This window comes from Pagrus pagrus (assembly GCF_965226575.1).
Source record: "Pagrus pagrus genome assembly, chromosome: 16".
NCBI lineage: Eukaryota > Metazoa > Chordata > Actinopteri > Spariformes > Sparidae > Pagrus > Pagrus pagrus.
Genome location: NC_140200.1, coordinates 29289229 through 29309130, shown reverse-complemented (window position 1 = coordinate 29309130; position 19902 = coordinate 29289229). Strand labels below are relative to the sequence as shown.

Here is a 19902-nt window from a genome sequence, read left to right as displayed (position 1 = left end):
CTGATCATGATTGTTCCTAACTAACATCACATGTCCCTTACCAGTCCCACCACGAGTCCTAAGGGTTCCGGTATGAGAGGAAGTGCTGACCCCCCCAAAGACGGTCAACCCCTGTCCGACAGGGGCATGGAAGTTGTTGTAATTGGGGATGGCAGTGACCCCGAAGCTAGGGTAATGCTGAGGTGTGGGGTCAGCCCCATAGCGGTAGCCTGCTCCCTGGGAGATGCTGGTGTCTCGGTCGTCTGTGAGTTTGGTTGCTTCCTTATCCTTGCATTGCACACAGCCCATTATCTATAATCTGTCAACGACAGGAGAAAGAAAAGACATCAGGGTGGTTCAGATGAAACTGGTTGACTTGAGTGAACAATCATAGAAAAATTGCATAGAAACAGAATTACTGCTCAGTGAACATAAAAGACAGCAGATTGTGGGTGTGTAAAGACCCATTTAAGTCATAGCACTTAAGTGAATGTGACAGTGGAAGATTACATCAACAATAAATATAAAATGGGATAATGGGCAAGAGAAATAAAGACGGAAGGCTAAAAGAGCATTCAAGGCAGTGAATTCAATTTATGTACTATACTAAGCTCGACTGATGGATTGATAAGATGAAACATGGTGTCTGGAAGAACAACGAGACGATTGAAAGGCGCTCAGCTGGACAGCAAATAGGGGTGGGTAAAAAATATCGATTCAGCAATGCATTGCGATACTTTTCCCTGCAATTCAATATCGATTCAGCAATCTTCTGAATCGATTCAAGCCCCTGGCCAGTGGGGGCGCTGTGAGCAACACCCTCGTGTGATTCGCGCTGTACGGACGGGGGCTGCACTAGACCAAACCATAACAATATGGCGACCGGAGTGAGTAGCAGCAGCGTTAAGCCAGCACCTTCAAACCTGAAAGCAGACGTGTGGATTCATTTTGTATTCCCGTGTAAACCTGGAGCACAGGAAAGAGATAAAAGTAAGGTGTTGTGCAAACTTTGCCAGGCAGTTCTGAAATACTGTAGCAACACGACAAACCTGCGAAACCACCTGAGCCGACACCATGCAGACGTTCTGCAGCAATCAATGGCTAAATCCGCGGATTCAAAACAAACGCAGCTCGACAGATCCCTTATGTGCAAACTGGCGCCAGGTTCTGTCCGCGCACAGAAGATAACAGAGTCGGTGGCTGTCTTCATATGCAAGGACCTGCGGCCGTACAGTGTCGTCGAAAACGAGGGTTTTAAGAAGATGGTACACATGCTCGAACCACGATACGCCATACCAACACGCAAACACATGACAGAAGTCGCCGTCCCGAAGCTGTACGAAGAGAAAAAGACTGCGGTTTTGGAGTCGTTGAAATTGACAGAGAGAGTTTCTCTTTCAGATGTTTGTTTTTTTGCCCAAAATGCTATGAGTTATTTATTTACAGGTTTCAAGCGGAAAGAAATACATAATTTAAGTTACATGCACTTTAGTTCAGTGTTAATACAGCACTGTCATTTTTTTATACTTTTGTACACACCATGTACTAGTATTATTGAGCTGATGTTTTATTACTCAAAATGTTAAAAAAGTTATTTTACAATTTCCAAGAGGAAAGAAACATAATTTAAATTTACATGCACTGTAGTTCAGTGTTAAAGCAGTGTCATGTTTTGTCATGCTATGAGTTATACCATGGCTGTTCATAAGGCATGAAACTAAATAAATAATTATTTTAAAAAAAATTCTGGTAGTCTTACTTGTGTATTTCTACTTGATACTGAATCGATATCGAAGCATTTCAATCAATATCGAATCGAATCGATATCGAATTGACCTAACGAATTGAAATCGAATCGTGAGATTCTAAACAATACCCAGCCCTAACAGCAAACGAAACTGAAAGGAATTAATCACTCTGTTCAAGGACTTCACTACCTTCTCTACAAATGACATCCTTCCACTTATGAGTACTTTATTCATTGCCAGATACAGTAGCTTGGATGCCTCACACAAACAATGTGTCTCTTTCTTGGTCAGAAGGAGGCAGGGAGGCTAGCTGCAGAGAAGAGGAGACGTTGAGGTGCTGCCCTGTGCTGCCCTGCATTGTCAACATCACCCTGTTGATCTTAATAGAAACTGGTGGGAGGACAAAGTGTCAGCAACTAGACCCTGGTTTTACATGAAGCCAAACAATCAATGTCTACTGGAGCCAGAAGTAAGAATTCCTTACCTGGTTCCCACATGTCAGACTACAGTATATCAAAGAATTCAACTGTTTCATGTGGAGTTTACCTATAAATCATCTCCTGTAAACCTCTTTCAACTCTACTCTACTCTACTGCATTCCAGAAAGCTGCAGAAGGCTCCAAGTACCAACGTTTTGCTTTACAAGGTGGAATTCTAATGTTCCAGTAGTAAGAAATCCTCAACTATGCTAATAAAGAATAAGTTGACCTAAAAATTAAAATTCAGTCAACTCTACAGTCCTCACCCTCATGCTGATGGAAAGTTAGGGGAAGTTTCGTAGTCCACAAAAAATTTCTGGAGCTTCAAAGCAAAAGAGTGTTGCAGCTTTCTCCTAAACAACTGAAGTAGATGGAGATGTGTATTCAAATGTAAAAAAACAATTTAAAAAATTGGCTACACATAGCTCATCCAGCACAAGTACTCAGAAGACCTGAGATCCGAAACTGATTTGAAAAGATGTTATTTACACATTTTTTTAAACTGAAACCTTCACTGTACTGTAGCTGCTAAGCTTAAAGTGTCTCTTTGCCATCTGAAACGGCTGGACCACACTTTGAGGATGAAAATATCGTCTTTTCAAATTCAATTGGGATCTCTGGGCTTCTGGAGACTTGGATTACTCCAGAGGAGCTGGAGCCATTTTATGTTTTACTTTTTAAAACAACTCCCCATCTACTTCTGTTCTGTACTGTTTTGCTGTGAAGCTCCATGCTGGCAACAAGAGCATGCATGGAGAAAAGAACTTCCTACGCCTTTGTGTCCTGACTCAACAAAGTCAGAAATTAAGAAACTGAAGATGGCCCCAACACCTTCCAAAGGGTGAGACTGAGTGAGTGAGATAGAGAGAGTGAGAAGAGAGAGTGAGAGAGTGAGAGATATGCAGGACCCCACGCCAACAATGACTTCATCCTCAAACTTAGATTTCCTGGGTTCTTTCCGGTTACTCTCATCTTTGAACGATGCAAGCACAGTCTGTTTTAAGTTTCCTCCATTTACGTGCTATTGCATTGCTGAACATGGTCTAGTTTGTATTTTGTTGTTGATATGTCTTGGATTAGCGAATAAATGTTTGACTATTGAGGCCTTGTTGTGGTTTCTGTACATTTTACAGTTCGGTCACTGAACGCATTCCGATTTTGCTAATGCTTTACTTAAATTACAATTAATCATTTCCCCTGAATTAATATGTGTGTTCAGAGACACACCTTTGCCTGATCAGCAAGAGGTTCCACTGCATTATTGTGCTGACTATGAGGTCATATCGCTGGTCAAGAGATTATACAGAATTGTCTGTATAATTACTTTTATTATCGCCATATTAATATTAATAATTAGAACTAAATTTAGAATTAACACTGCTCAGAACATCATTGGTACCTGTTTATCAAGCATCAGTGATATCCATGAGGAGATGTGTCTGCACAGAGCCCAAAGAACACTAAAAGACAACCCCCACCCTGTTCACCCATCTGGCAAAAGATACTTAAGTATCCACTGCCATACCACCAGACTACAGAGCAGTTTCTTTCCTCAGACTGTGAGATTCCTGAAATCATCAACACTACACCATGAATAGTTTATTTTTATAACTTGAATATTCTTTCCTCATTAGTTTGTATAGTTTTGTAGCTTAGGGAACTACAACAGCATTTTTGTTTGTGCAATTGTGTATTAACATAATCTCAAATCTTGTGCCTTGTGTGTGCCTTGTCAAAGTCACGATATCTCAGCCTCTACTTTTTTGAGCAGAACCATTTTTTAAGAATTTGTCTTTTACATAAAATAAAATCTTGAAACGCTCAATAGTTAGTTTCTGACTAAGCTAGGGTGGTTCTTCCCCTAGCAAAATAAAAAGTTGAGTTTTGAAAAATGCACACTATAGCAGGGCAAAAGATTGCCCTGGGACAATCTTGTCTACTACTAGAGGAACTAATGGCATCTAATTGTTTCTCTGCACAACAAGGGTGAATATAACACTGTCTGCATAGGTTGTCAGCGCAGACACAAGGGACGATAAATCCAGGCTCTCCGTGGAAGACAAAGTGCTGGTCTGGCCTTCAGCTCCACTCTGTCCTCAGATTTTGTGTCACTTGAGAATCTACTTCATCTGCCTCCTCTTTTTTTTTCTCTCCCCTTATATCCTTGTGTCTCATGGCTCTGTCAACTCAGCTGACTGCAGTGAGAAGCAGGAAATGTGTTCACTGGTGACACACTGTGAGGACAGTGAGTGGAATAATGAAGGACAAGTGTGGGCTTACCCTTGTTAGCAGCAGCAATAAACAAGTGGAGGATCATAGGAAGGAAGTTCACTCTTCTACCAACTGATGGCATCACTGACGAAAATAAACACTCAGAATTGATATAATCATACACCAATTTAATGACAAGCTGCTAGAGCCAGGAGGTGAAAAGATAAGACGTAAGTAACCATTGACACAACATCGGTCTAATGAATGAACATCCCAGTGGAATCTGCTGTGGATATTCATGTTCCCCAGAAGAAGATCACTGATGATTTCCACAACCACCATGGCCTCTTGTCTAGTGCCACCATCAAGACAAAATTACAAACTGTACACAGAATATAATAAAATGAACAAACTGACATGAGATTGACTAAATACTGTACATTCATGCTACACAGAAGATAAACTTTTTACAGTTTAGACACAAAAGCTGCAACGATTAATCGATTAGTTGATTGAAAGAAAGTTAATTGCCAACTAATTTAATAATCCATTAATCACTGAAGTCATTTTTCAAACACAAATGTCAAACAGTCAAACTAGTTCCAGCTTCTTAAATGTGATGATGTGTTGCTTTTCTTTATCATCTATGATGGTGAATGAAGAGATTTGGGGTTTTGGATGTTAAAAAAATGTAACATCTTATAGACTAAATCAGCGTCTTCAACATTTCTCAAGCCAAGGACCCCTTAGCTGATAGAGATGAGGAGCAGGGACCCCCTACTACATATATTGTACAAACATATGTTGAATATTAAACTTGGCCTAATAATGTGTAGCAAACAGGCCAACATGTTTTAATAATACAAAGTTAGCCAAACAATCTTATCTCAAGTAATCAATTATTGGCGCCGCTCTGTCATGCCCCTTACGCATCATATTCCTGCCGAGAGTTTTATGGGACATGACAAAATTCAGTATTTGACTGACCTGCCTGAGTAAGCCAACTAGTTTGTTGAGCAGGTGCTAACGGTGGGTTAGCTAACTCACATGATTGCATTAGGAATCATGGATGGCCTAAAATCAATGTCGGGTAAATTGAATGAATTTTTGAAGTTATATTTTTGCTAATGGATTCATGTTAATGTGAATTTTCAGACACATTTAAATTTTGTAAAAAAAAAAAAATATATATATTTATCAGCCACAACATTAAAACCACTGACAGGTGACGTGAATAACATTGCCCTCATCACAATGCTTTGTTCTGCTGGGAAACCTTGGGTGTTGACATTCATGGGAATGCCACTTGACACGCACCGCCCATCCAAACACTGTTGTGGACCAAGTACGCCCCCTCATCACAACAACACTACCCGATGGCAGTGGCCCCCCAGCAGGACAGTGTGCCCTGACACACCACAAACACTGCTCAGGAACAGCTCAAGGCTCGAGGGCCTCCAAATTCCCCAGATCCCAATCTGATCGAGCATCTGTAAGACGTGCTGGAGCAGGTCTGATCCATGGAGGCCCCATCCCCCAACATACAGGACCCAGAGGATCCACTATAAAACGCCCTGGTGCCAGACACCACAGGACACCCTCAGAGGTCTTAAGTCCATGTCTTGACAGGTCAGAGCTGTTTTGGCTGCACAAGGGGAACCTTCACAACATTAGGCAGGTGGAAAATAATCAGAAGATTAATCAATAATTTAAATAACTGTTAATTGCTGCTTTATAAGACACTATAAGTCATGACTTTTTCTTTAGTGCCTCCCTCTAGACAAACTTCACATGCACAACAGAAATAGAGTTTCTACTATTTAGACTTGGCTTATCATTTTGCTGTATACATGTGTTAACCTTATAGTGTTGTTGACATTCAATGCAAATGTTTGTGTCCATATTATGACATTCACAAAATAATCGAGGGTGTTTATGGTTAGGTCTTTGTTGATGCCAGTGCAGCTACTCAGAGAAACCTTCTCTACAAATTAGAACAACAGCCTCATACTGACTGACACACCATGACCACTCTTTCAACATAATTATAGACTGTTCCTGCAAATGGCATGCTGGTGCAGACAGAGGCCGAAATGCCCGTCAGCACAATCTGAGGTTGTCCCAGGAAGTGGGGAGAGAAATCTTACCATATTATTTGGTTTAAATTAAATAACATAAAGATATGCTGTCTGTGCCTGTCTTGTTCTAAATTGCCTGATATGGCTAACTACTAGGGGTGTCACAATTCTCCAAACCTCTATTCGATTTGATGTCCGATTTTAAAAAGTTACCCATTCGAATCTCAATCTTTTTTTTTTTTTAGCACATATGGCATTTTTAGACTAGTCCAGTGTAGTCTAGGATCATTGGTTTTATGCCATGATAACTCGTTTATATTTTTTTATTCTTATTACAAAAGATGGTCTATATGATGTAGTGAATATAATCATTTGTTTGCAATGGACTAAGGACTTATTGTCAAATTTAAATAATTTATTACTAATATAAATGTAACAAAAACTTGTTTCACCAAGACATAGAGGGTACCTGCCATCTCGTGACCCTTTTTTGTAACTGAAGTGTGCACTCTTCATGGCAGATGTGAAAAGTGTACATTTAATCTAGTGTGTTGTGACGGTCATGTAGCTCTGTGTTGCTCTGGAAGTCCAGCAATCTGTCTTTAAAGGATAACTACCGTTTTTTACAACCTGGACCTTATTTCTAGCAAAATATATGATCATTTACTCACCCAGATAACTTTGGTGTCATTTGGCGTCGTTCGGACGAAATTAGATCCAGTGGAGCGCCGATATATCCATATAATGCGAGTGACGGGGCACCGAAGCGCAGCCTTTATGAGCATTATCTGCCACGAAATTAGTTCATTTCACCAATATTTTGTTACGATATGCTAGCGCTATTCCCCTCTGAGTCCGGGCTTGTCTGTTGTCAACGTCCGGGGTCTGTAGGTTGACCTACTACCTCTGACCTGGAAGATGTCATCTCTGAGCTGCCGCTCGCACCCGCGACAGCCCGGCTTGTTTACCTGTAGCTGCTACTGCTAGTTTGACCACGGATGTTGATAACAGACGAGCCCGGACTCAGAGGGGAATAGCGCTAGCGTAGCGTAACAAAATATTGGTGAAATGAACTAGTTTTGTGGCAGATAATGCGTTATATAGAGGCTGTGTGTCGCTGCCCCGTCTCTCCCATTATATGGATATATCGGCGCTACACTGGATCTAATTTCGTCCGAACAACTTCAAATGACACCAAAGTTATCTGGGTGAGTAAATGATCATATATTTTGCTAGAAATAAGGTCCAGGTTGTAAAAAACGGTAGTTATCCTTTAAATAAACAAAGTGCACAAAATTATCACTCGCGAACAAATTGAAACAAATTATTTTATAGTGTTCAGAAACTACAACACAATAATGACATAACATTTCTCCCTTCATTGCACTTCTTTTCTGGAATAAACAAAGTGTACACAATTATCACTCTACAACATATGTTATAAAACATTTAAAACAAATTATTTTATTTTTTGTTTTCTTTCGCATGATTTTTCATATGCTTGTATACATTTGTTGTGTTACCACTGTATCTTACAGTCTTTTTACAAATTATACAGCCTGCCGTTGTTTGATTTTCGGCCTGAAAATACAGCCACACGGCGCCTCCTCTTCCTCTCTGACATTCTTCTGCTCCGTCTCTGTGCTGCTTGTGTGTGTGTGCTGCTGGCTGAGCCTGCTTGCTTGCATGTTTGCCTGAGTCACGTGACAGTACAACGTCAAATCACAAGAGGGGGTAGGAGGAGCAGAGTGTGCCTGCTCCGTGCTGTGACAGGAGCAGCACTTGAAAGCAGCGGCACTTACACAGACAGACACAGACAGCCAGGGCGCCTCTTTGATGAAACTGCAGCAGTGCATACAGGAGAGAGCCTGAAACTAAAGTATCGATCTCATTACACTGGTACTGATCAATATCAATACCAACGTTGGTATCGATATTATCGATATTTGGATCGATCCGCCCACCACTACTGAGTGACACTGAAATGGAGCACTATCAGTCTGAAGTGAAATTAGTCTGTGGAAACAGGTAGCTTTCTTTTAACGTAAATCTGAATTCATATGGAAATATTGAAAACATTTGACTACTAAATGGGCTTTAATTTTGAAATTCCTCATCAGAAGCTCCTGATATTGTGTTTATTTTTACGTTGGACTAATTATTCACACACTTGAAATGCCATGGCCTCCATCTTCTAAGTGGGGGCGGGCTTAACCACAGTAACAGGCCCAGGGGCGCACTTTACACAATGTGGGTGTGAAAATGATAAACTGCATCTGTCTGCAACTAGCAATGACACCTGCACTACGCAGTGCACCACTTTGCGCCAGGCGTGAGATCGAGCCCTTTATTTTGGTGTAAGGAATGATACGGGGTTGTAATTTCTCTTTTTCTTTCTTCATTTTCCTAAACACTTTGAACTAGTTTTCATTGAGAAGCGATGGGGGTGGTTAAGCTGTATTGATAAGACGTCATTGTGATGTCCTGAGGCCTCAAATGCACCGTCTGTGAGGTGGGCGCGCAGTAGTTCCTAAAACTCCCTTATCTATGTAACAGGGCTCATCTGTGAAAAAGGCGGAGGCTGAGCAAGTCAACGGGGACAGTTGAGTTAACAGACGGAGGCGCCAGTCTGTGTCAAGACGGTACTACTGGACACTATCAGCGATACCCATCTTCTGCACATGGACTTTTGTGGAAAACCAGCTTTGTTTAATTTTGGGGATCCAACAACCAAACCTAACCTGAACTATGATAGAATGACTGCTGTCAAACCAGCCGTCATTCGCGATTGCGTGGTCGAATGAGCCGCACCTATATTTTGAATGTGCGATTCAAGTGAAATCTTTTGGTAATTACAACGCAGCGTCCTGTGAGAAGACTCTTCAGAGTACAGTCTTACAGGTATTAGACGGACGCTGCATTGCATTACCGTTAATGTTACATGAATTGCGCATTTGAAATATAGGTGTGCATCATTTGACTACGCAATCGCGAATGACAGCTGGCTTGACCGTGAATTTGGAATGCGTGTGTGAGTTTTTGTTGTGTAGAAGAATACAGAGCATAAATTGACTTATAATACTAACCCACCCGGTCTGCTAATCAGGATTTTTAAACAATTAGGGAAAGTTATCAGCTGTTCCTCCTGTGCAAATGCGTGTATACCTACATTCCACACGCTAATGATCAGAATGATCAATTTTATGACCCATCCAGTTTGATCCACGGACTGAGATCCGCGCACATGCAGAGAAACGCGCAGCACAATCCTCTTCAGTTAAATATCGGTGTATTGTCTGTTATGCAGTCAAATGGAGTTGTTGATGAATGTGTGTGCTTAAAAGCTTAATAGGTACTCTTCAACTGTGAGAGACGGAATCTAAAACAAAAATCCAGAAAATCACATTGTATGATTTTTAAGTAATTAATTTGCATTTTATTGCATGACATAAGTATTTGATACATCAGAAAAACAGAACTTAATATTTGGTACAGAAACCTTTATTTGCAATTACAGAGATCAGACGTTTCCTGTAGTTCTTGACCAGGTTTGCACACACTGCAGCAGGGATTTTGACCCACTCCTCCATACAGATCTTCTCCAGATCCTTCAGGTTTCGGGGCTGTCGCTGGGCAATACGGACTTTCAGCTCCCTCCAAAGATTCTCTATTGGGTTCAGGTCTGGAGACTGGCTAGGCCACTCCAGGACCTTGAGATGCTTCTTATGGAGCCACTTATTAGTTGCCCTGGCTGTGTGTTACCGGTCGTTGTCATGCTGGAAGATCCAGCCACGACCCATCTTCAATGCTCACTGAGGGAAGGAGGTTGTTGGCCAAGATCTCGAGATACATGGCCCCATCCATCCTCCCCTCAATACGGTGCAGTCGTCCTGTCCCCTTTGCAGAAAAGCATCCCCAAAGAATGATGTTTCCACCTCTATGCTTCACGGTTGGGATGGTGTTCTTGGGGTTGTACTCATCCTTCTTCTTCCTCCAAACACAGCGAGTGGAGTTTAGACCAAAAAGCTCTATTTTTGTCTCATCAGACCACATGACCTTCTCCTATTCCTCCTCTGGATCATCCAGATGGTCATTGGCAAACTTCAGACAGGCCTGGACATGCGCTGGCTTGAGCAGTGGGACCTTGCGTGCACTGCAGGATTTTAATCCATGACGGCGTAGTGTGTTATTAATGGTTTTCTTTGAGACTGTGGTCCCAGCTCTCTTCAGGTCCTTGACCAGGTCCTGCCGTGTAGTTCTGGGCTGATCCCTCACCTTCCTCATGATCATTGATGCCCCACGAGGTGAGATTTTGCATGGAGCCCCAGACCGAGGGAGATTGACCGTCATCTTGAACTTCTTCTATTTTCTAATAATTGTGCCAACAGTTGTTGCCTTCTCACCAAGCTGCTTGCCTATTGTCCTTTCGCCCATCACAGCCTTGTGCAGGTCTACAATTTTATCCCTGATGTCCTTACACAGCTCTCTGGTCTTGGCCATTGTGGACAGGTTGGAGTCTGTTTGATTGAGTGTGTGGACAGGTGTCTTTTATGGAGGTAACAAGTTCAAACAGGTGCAGTTAATACAGGTAATGAGTGGAGACGGGAGGGCTTCTTAAGAAAAACTAACAGGTCTGTGAGAGCCAGAATTCTTACTGGTTGGTAGGTGATCAAATACTTATGTCATGCAATAAAATGCAAATTAATTATTTAAAAATCATACAATGTGATTTTCTGGATTTTTGTTTTAGATTCCATCTCTCACAGTTAAAGTGTACCGGGGCGGCTGTAGCTCAGGAGGTAGAGTGGGTCGGCTAGTGATCACTGGTTCGAATCCCGGCTCCCCCGAGTTACATGTCGAAGTATCTTTGAGCAAGATACTGAACCCCAAATTGCTCCGATGAGCAGCTGGCGCCTTGCACGGCAGCCTCTGGCATCAGTGTATGAATGTGTGTGTGAATGGGTGAATGTGGCATGTGTTGTAAAGTGCATTGAGCTGTCCAAGAGGTCTGGAAAAGCGCTATAGAAATGCAGACCATTTACCATTTACCGATGATAAAAATTACAGACCTCTACATGCTTTCTAAGTGGGAAAACCTGCAAAATCGGCAGTGTATCAAATACATACAATACTTGTTCTCCCCACTGTATATATCATATAAAATAGGACCCAATATGTCTAAGTCAGGGGCTATTCTACCACTAGCTTCTTTAACAACTTCATTTAATTTGTCAAGCAATTAAACCATGTTTATACAGTGCTTTTTCTGACCAACTCTAATCAATCAGAACAATCATTTTAGCAATCTGGATTCATGTTGAATGCAATCTGCTTCAATCCAAAAACAGCTGTGAAAGTTCTAAGTTTGACTCCTTTCTCTGCAGCCTTCTGCAGGCTCAGTAAGGGCCAAGCTCATCAATGACTGCTCTCTTTGAACTGTCGGCTCCTTCATCTTTTTATTTCCCCCTTCCTTCCCTCCCTTTCAAGCAGCCCTCTCTTCTGATTAATTATTCCTCCTTCGCAGAAAAAGCTGGCACCGGCTTTTTTGCTGTTTATTCTCCCAGTCTCCAACTCATCATCCCAGAGGGCTGCAGGAAAACAGAAAAACGCTACAACGAAAACTGAGGTGGGTCATAGCTTGATTTACAGTTGTAAAGAGTCTCTAAAATACATACATTGTTCATAGAAGAAAACATGAATCATTCTCCCTTTGCAAAAAACTTTCTATGTCCTCTCATGATTCATAACATACCAAGTACCTCCTCCCAGCCAGTTTCAGCCAGTTTGAACATAAAATGAACCCTCAGGGAAAATCCAATTAGAGCAGGACGTGATCAGTAGTGGAGTGAAATCTATAATTAGTTAACACAATGGACAAAATGTATTTGGTTCTTTAATTGGAGCCAAAGACCTAAAGCATCTGAATGTGTAAAGAGCGTGATTAAAAGAGAAAATGGGATAAAAACTGATTAAACCACATGAAATAAGGTGCCATCCACCTGTGCTTCATATTGAAGAGAAGACGGGGGGATGAGGAAGGGGCCTATAGTCTTTGCTGTAGCTATTAGTGATGATACCAAAAAACTCATGGTCCGATATCATTGTGATATACAGTCCCCGATACAATATTTATTGCAATTTAAAAAAAAAACAACTAAGAAAAAGATGACTTGAACAATGTCCTTTGAACAATGTCCCTTAATAATAAATCTGATGTGTACAGCATTTATTATTCATATACAATTTGTTTTTACTTTTTACTTGAGGTACTTTTGCTTTCCTTAAAAGTAGCCGACCATGACCTACACATGGGCAAAAAGTAGCCATGAATTGTCTTCGGCAATAAATGATTGGACTACGTACAATTGCAAAACAATTAGCAGCCAGTAGCAATCCTTCCACCCTCTGGTTGTACAGCTGGACTACCAAGGCACCCATGGGTGTGTGGTATGGGAGGACAGCCAAGAACACGCACTCGGACCACATATGTGAGATATTATTAGGCACTCGTTAGAAGGGGCACCACCTCCACTGATTAATTAATCGATTGATTAATTAATTAGGAGGAAAATTAATTACATCAAATGAACCAGTCTAATATCTGAAAGTTGTAAATTCTGATAACATTGACATCTATCTCTGTCATAAAGCAAAACACAAATACAACGACTTAATTCGATATATTTTTTGAACTTCTAAGGGACATGGATGATGAATAAGGACCACTAAACATTAAGGGTGTCTTCGAATTAAAAAATGGAATTGTCGATGCTGCCACGCCCCCATGTCACGTCAGGTCGGCTTGCCAAGGGGAAAAAAACACACGTGTTGAAGTGCTGCGAGTCAACCTCCTCTAACTTAGCTACTAGCTAAGCCAGTGGCTACTAGCTACAGCTAGTCAAACGATAGCATGGTGTTACACCATTCCTATTCGGCTCCCGGACCGTGGTCGGGAAGCACAGGGGAGATGATTTCCTCCAGGGCCGAAGTTTATGTTTACCTTCGGGGTGAACCCCCTTTCATGTGTTAAGCTGGTCGGGAAATAATACCAGGGAGCTTTGCTGTATCTTGAGGAGCCGTCGATTTTATTCTAGAGCCCGACCGATATATCGGGTGGCCGATATTATCGGCCGATATTAGGCATTTTCCAAACTATCGGTATCGGCATTTATAATGGCCGATAAATGAATATTTAAAAAATAAAATAAAAACGGACGAAACACCCTTCAACTATGTTATGAGTGTTGGCGTTCCATGCTTGAATAACAATTAAAAGAACATCCCCATCAGTTCTCTTAACTCAAATAAGCATGACAATATTTGTGACTACCATGTCCAGTTTTGCTGCTGTTACATGTAAGCCGAGAGTGAAACTGACTTAGCTAGTAATTTTGATGTTCCTCTGTTCTGTTGTGACAATAAAACAAACAAGTTTATTTTTAAACTGCACTATCATATTATTTCAGTGAGGACTCATAAATAACTACAAATAACTAATGTTACGGAAATCTGTTTATGTTTTGTTACGCGTTTCTGGATTAATTTTTTTCTATATATATATATCGGCCGATATATCGGAATATCGGATTTTTAAATCACCAAATATTTGTATCGTATCGGCCTTAAAAATCCTTTATCGGTCGGGCTCTACTTTATTCACAGCCAAACTGCAGCCTATATTGTACACTTTATTGCTGTCGCTACTGCTGCTACTCCTTTCGCTTCTCCTTCCTCTCCCATTCATTCACTGTAAAAATCGAGAATCGAATCGAACCGTGACCTTAGAATCGAAAATTGAATTGAATCGAGGATTTGGAGAATCGTGACAACCCTACTAAACATATATACATATGTACATATATACAGCTAGATTTAATGAATGATAAGGCATAAATTAATTGGAAATGTATTTATTAAACTATTGGAATAAAAGATGTTAAAGGAGGGGGTGCCAATTAGCTCAGTTGGTAGAGCAGCTGTCCCATACACAGAGGCTTGTCCTCACTGCAGCAGCAGCCCCGGGCTCAAGCCCTCGCTGCACGTCAGCCCCCCCCTCATCCTGCCTCCCGCCATCTCTGAAGCTGTCCTATCAATAAAGCCATACGAAGGCCAAAAGAAAAAGGCTGAAATAATTAGATAAAATAAGAATAAGCTGAAATAATTTAAGTAATAACTTTTCTGCGGTGATGGATGATGAGGCAAACTTCCCGGAAAACCTTGAATATGGCAAACGGACTCATTGATCCTCTGTTGCAAGGAGACAGCCAGATGATGATCGCTGTACAGTAGGTTCAGTGAAGCAGTTGGTCTCACTTCTTCAGGATGATGAATCCAGGCTCAGACAAGGCCTATCTAAGGCCTCAGAGGCACACATGTTCTCTGGTAGGGATGTCACGAGAACCGATACTTGCGATACCTTTCGATTCTAAAATGTCAAAACACTGATGATGCCCATCTTTTTGAAGTACCGCTCGCACCGATTCCAGTGTCAGCATCAGTGCGGCGAACTGATGGGGGCAGTATACACATCAGAGTGTTCCAATCGATACTTACATTCAGAAGTAGTAGGTCACGAACAAGTGCAACTACACGGCATAACAGAAAACACGTGGAAGATGCGGCTGCAGCAATAGCCCCACCTTGACTTATTGATTTAAAAAAAGGCTCAAATAGTCGTGTATGGAAGTACTTTCCGTATGAGGCAGATGACCGTCGCGTTATCATTAATCCGCAGAAGCCATTATGCAAACGATGCTATCGTGGCCAAGGGAGGTAATACTTCCAATTTAGCAAAGCACCTGAAAGACCGTCATCCGGATTTGTTTAAAGAATTCAAGGTGAGTTCTGATTCATATTAACAACATCCAAAGAATGAACGTTTTCTGTTTGTATTTTTTTATCTGTCATACTGAAATACACGTTACATGAAGTTTGGGACGGTGGGCACATTTGTTATGGCTTATGTTATGTACGTAGCTTATGCTGTAATTTTAACATTAGCCTAGCACCATAGCACTAGCTACCTCGTAGTAATGCAGCCTCAGTTAGAAGGAGAGAGAGAATGAGAGCATGTCTCTTGCAAGTATCTTGTCAAAACTAGCGAAATTCACTGAATATCTTAGTTTAATATAGTTACAAATGAATATGCAATTGGTTTGTCAAAACATGATTCCCCCCCAAGAAAAACATTTTTTATGATGCCAATAAAACTTGATGTAAAAGCGAATTGTGAGTGACAGAGCTGCAATTTCGCCGCGACCACACTGAACATTGCTTCCTAATTGCTAATTGAATAGTACATTTGGAGTTACATTTGCAATTGAAAACAAGCGCTGTGCTGCTGTCCCATTCCTGGCTTTTTTAAAAATCGTTTGACAGCCCTGATTTTTATGTTAATGTTTTAAAATGAACTACCTGCCACCACCTGTCTGTGACTTCAAATGACTGCATCTACTATTAGGTGTGTCTGGAACCAATGGGCAGAGCAGGCCTGTGCAGCTTTCTTTAGTCAATTAACTATATTAAGTGAAATGTCAATTTTCCTTTCCCAGTTTTAACCAGGGGATGACGTCCAGGACCAGGACAACTTGGCCAACTATAACCGAGGCTCTAGAGAAGCAAGAGAAATAAGAGAGAAATTCAAATGAGGCCAGGAGATTGGATATAAGTGTAGCAGAGTTCATATGTATGCTCTATTGCACTGTTTTGTATGTCTTGTTATTTTTCATGGAATCTTAGAAAATCCTTTTTTTTAACCGTGGTATCGAAATTGGTATCGAGAATCGTGTAATTTTACTGGTATTGGCACCGACTACTGAATTTTTGGTATTGTGACACCCCGATTCTCTGGTCTTGTTACATTCAGTGACAGGCTGCAGAGTTGGCAGGCATGGAGCCAAAAAGACTTCATAAGTCAAGAATTTAACTACATAAAAAATTATATGAGATGAATGATTATTCAAATAGCAAATGGCAGGCTTTCTTCTCAGTTGATAGTTCATTCTGGAGCTTTCTTCAGCTCTCAGTAAAAAGTAAAAACAAAAGCTGACACCCGAGCAGGCCTGTTGGCCGCTTGGCCAAGCAGGATGCTTCACCACGGAGAGTCCAAAAAGGGTCCACTTACATTTTCAGATGTAAGTGGACAGCAGAGTCTTGACCTGAGGAATTAACCCTCCTGTGTTGTGCCATGACCTGGATGACTGAGAACCTTCTTTAACATATAATAAAGCTTACTTCTTTGACTTCTAACTTCGATGATTTCTTCATCTAGACTAATAACTTGTCTCCTAGACCCCATCCCAACTAGGTTGCTGAACGAAACTTTACCTTTAATTAGCACATCTCTACTAGAAATGATCAACCTGTCTCTATTAACAGGAAACGTACCACAGTCCTTTAAACTAGCTGTAATTAGACCGCTCCTTAGATTGCCTAATCATGATCCAGAAGCTTTAGCCAACTATAGACCTATATCCAACCTCCCTTTCCTCTCCAAGATCGAGAAAGCAGTCGCCAACCAGCTATGTGACTTTCTTCATAACAATAGTTTATATGAGGATTTTCAATCAGGTTTTAGAGCACATCATAGCACAGAGACGGCACTGGTGAAAGTTACAAATGACCTCCTAATCGCTTCTGACAAAGGACTTGTCTCTGTCCTGGTCTTACTAGATCTTAGTGCTGCATTTGATACCATTGATCATCACATTCTACTACAGAGACTGGAACACTTAATTGGCATTAAAGGACCCGCATTAAACTGGTTTAAGTCCTATTTATCGGATCGATTTCAGTTTGTACATGTTAATGATGAGTCATCCCTGTATACCAAGGTTAGTCATGGTGTTCCTCAAGGCTCCGTGCTTGGACCCATACTATTCACCTTATATATGCTCCCTCTAGGAAATATAATTCGGAAACACTCCGTAGACTTTCATTGTTACGCAGATGATACCCAGTTATACCTATCAATAAAGCCAGATGAAACTAATCAGCTTACTAAACTCCATGCATGTCTCAAGGACATTAAGACCTGGATGACCTGCAATCTTCTGCTGTTAAATTCAGATAAAACTGAAGTTATAGTACTTGGTCCTAAACACCTTAGAGACGCATTATCTAATGATATAGCGAGTTTGGATGGCATTAACTTGGCCTCCAGCACCACCGTCAGGAATCTGGGAGTTATCTTTGATCAAGATATGTCCTTCAACTCCCACATAAAACAAATTTCAAGGTCTGCATTTTTTCATCTACGTAACATTGCAAAAATCAGGCCCATCCTGTCTCAAAAAGACGCAGAAAAGCTAGTCCACGCATTTGTTACTTCCAGGCTGGACTATTGTAATTCTCTATTATCAGGCTGCCCCAACAAGTCTCTAAAGAGTCTCCAGCTGGTCCAGAATGCTGCAGCACGTGTACTGACAGGAACTAAGAAAAGAGATCATATTACTCCTGTATTGGCCTCTCTGCACTGGCTCCCTGTAAAATCAAGAATAGAGTTTAAAATCCTTCTCCTCACTTACAAAGCTGTTAATGGTCAGGCACCATCATATCTCCAGGAGCTCTTACTACCCTATCACCCAACTAGAGCATTACGCTCCCAGAACGCAGGATTACTTGTAGTTCCTAAAGTCTCCAAAAGCAGAATGGGAGCCAGAGCCTTCAGTTATCAAGCTCCTCTTCTGTGGAACCATCTTCCTGTTTTGGTCCGGACACCCTCTCTACCTTTAAGAGTTAGGGCTGGCCCAGGCCTGTCTTGGACCAGCTCTTAGTTATGCTGCTATAGGCCCAGTCCGGGGGACAAATGACACACTGAGCTTCTCTCCTCTCCTCTCCATCTGTATACATTATGCCTGTATACATAACCCATCTCTGCATGTCACTGACTTCACTTCTTTCCCTGAGTCCTTGTGCTTTCTAGTCCTACAGGCTCCCATGGATCCTGGCTGCGCCCGGATCGTGGATGCGCCTACTGCCATGGCCCTGCCTGACACCCACCACTACTGTTGCTAATATTAGTCATATCTCTGTTACATACGTTCCACTACTATTATTGTAATGCATTACTACATACTATCCTTACCGTTAATCACTACTACTGTTATCACTAGTAATCACATTTCCATGTGCATTTCATTATTATTGCTGTAATACCTCTTTTTGTGCTTTCATTCCTGTCAACCATCCATTATAATTGTATACATTGTGATCTCTTTGATCTGCTCTGTACATGCGACATCTATTGCACGTCTGTCCGTCCTGGGAGAGGGATCCCTCCTCTGTGGCTCTTCCTGAGGTTTCTTCCGCATTTTTTTTTTCCCCTGTTAAAAGGGCTTTTTTTGGGGCAAGTTTTTCCTCACGCGAATCGAGGGTCGAAGGACAGAGGGTGTCGTCTCTGTACAGATTGTAAAGCCCTCTGAGGCAAACTGTGGTTTGTGAATTTGGGCTATACAAATAAAATTTGATTTGATTTGATTCTTTGCCATTCGCCAACACACTTTATGCAAAACAACATATTTACGTAATCAATTACTTTAATGACACATTCTGTTGATAATATTAATTTTTGATAACATGTGCTCTATGTCAGGTACAGATTAATGGATTTCCATGTAATTAAAAAGAGAAGACAGTGGCCTCTAGTGAGCCAGAGAAAGACGAAAGTGTCCCTTCAGCTTATCCTAATGAATGACATTTGCAGGAAAGCCCTTGTGTCAAGGAATCCTCAGATCACTGAGCATCTCCTCAAATGGCTGCGAAACTGATTGCATGCTACACATTAAACAAAAGCACATAAACCATTGCATTGCATCATTATTAGTAAAGAAGCTTTGCAGACAATGATGAGCACATCCAGAAAGATGTTTTCACTGAAACTGGTAAAACATGTTTATCAGCAACAGGTTTACAATTGACTGCTAGCGGGGCAAAATGCCAATAGGAAACTCCAGTGTGTGGCAAAAACAAACTCATGGTCAAAACTGACAAACAGCAAAAGCTGTACCAACTGTGCATTTCAGCTTGTGGCTGCTGCGCATGCAAATGTGCTGATGTAAAGAAGGTGTAACACATGCCGAACCTTCCTGGCAGAGAGCTGACACACTCTGCGAGTGTTCTCGGCATTGTCTTTATATGACTGTCTGCAGGATGTGGTTGAAAGCCTCAAATACACTTGATGGGTGTGAAGTTTCCATTCACCTCACTCAGAATTATGCTGTGGGCGACTGTGTCATAATTTTGCTCAGCCCCAAAAACCCCCAGCCGATTCTTCCATGTGGAGGAAGGCAGTTCTGCTGATGAAGTATTTTATGCCAATCGACCAGTCATTCTATAAATAGGCCAGGGAGGCCTTGTGTCCAGCTCCAACTCTCTCCATTTCATCTTCACAGTTTCACTTCAGCCAAC

At 41.4% G+C, this 19902-nt stretch overlaps 1 protein-coding gene across 4 annotated transcripts in view; it reads right to left on the bottom strand.

Moving 5' to 3' along the window:
• fynb (FYN proto-oncogene, Src family tyrosine kinase b) overlaps positions 1-19902 on the bottom strand; it is a 145803-nt gene that overhangs the window by 54251 nt on the left and 71650 nt on the right. For all 4 annotated transcript variants that reach the window (XM_084376998.1, XM_084377000.1, XM_084377001.1 and 1 more), the window contains one exon: positions 42-298. In XM_084376998.1, the coding sequence (XP_084233124.1) occupies positions 42-288 (247 nt within the window). In that variant the 5' untranslated portion in view covers positions 289-298. The remainder of the gene's footprint in view (positions 1-41; positions 299-19902) is intronic.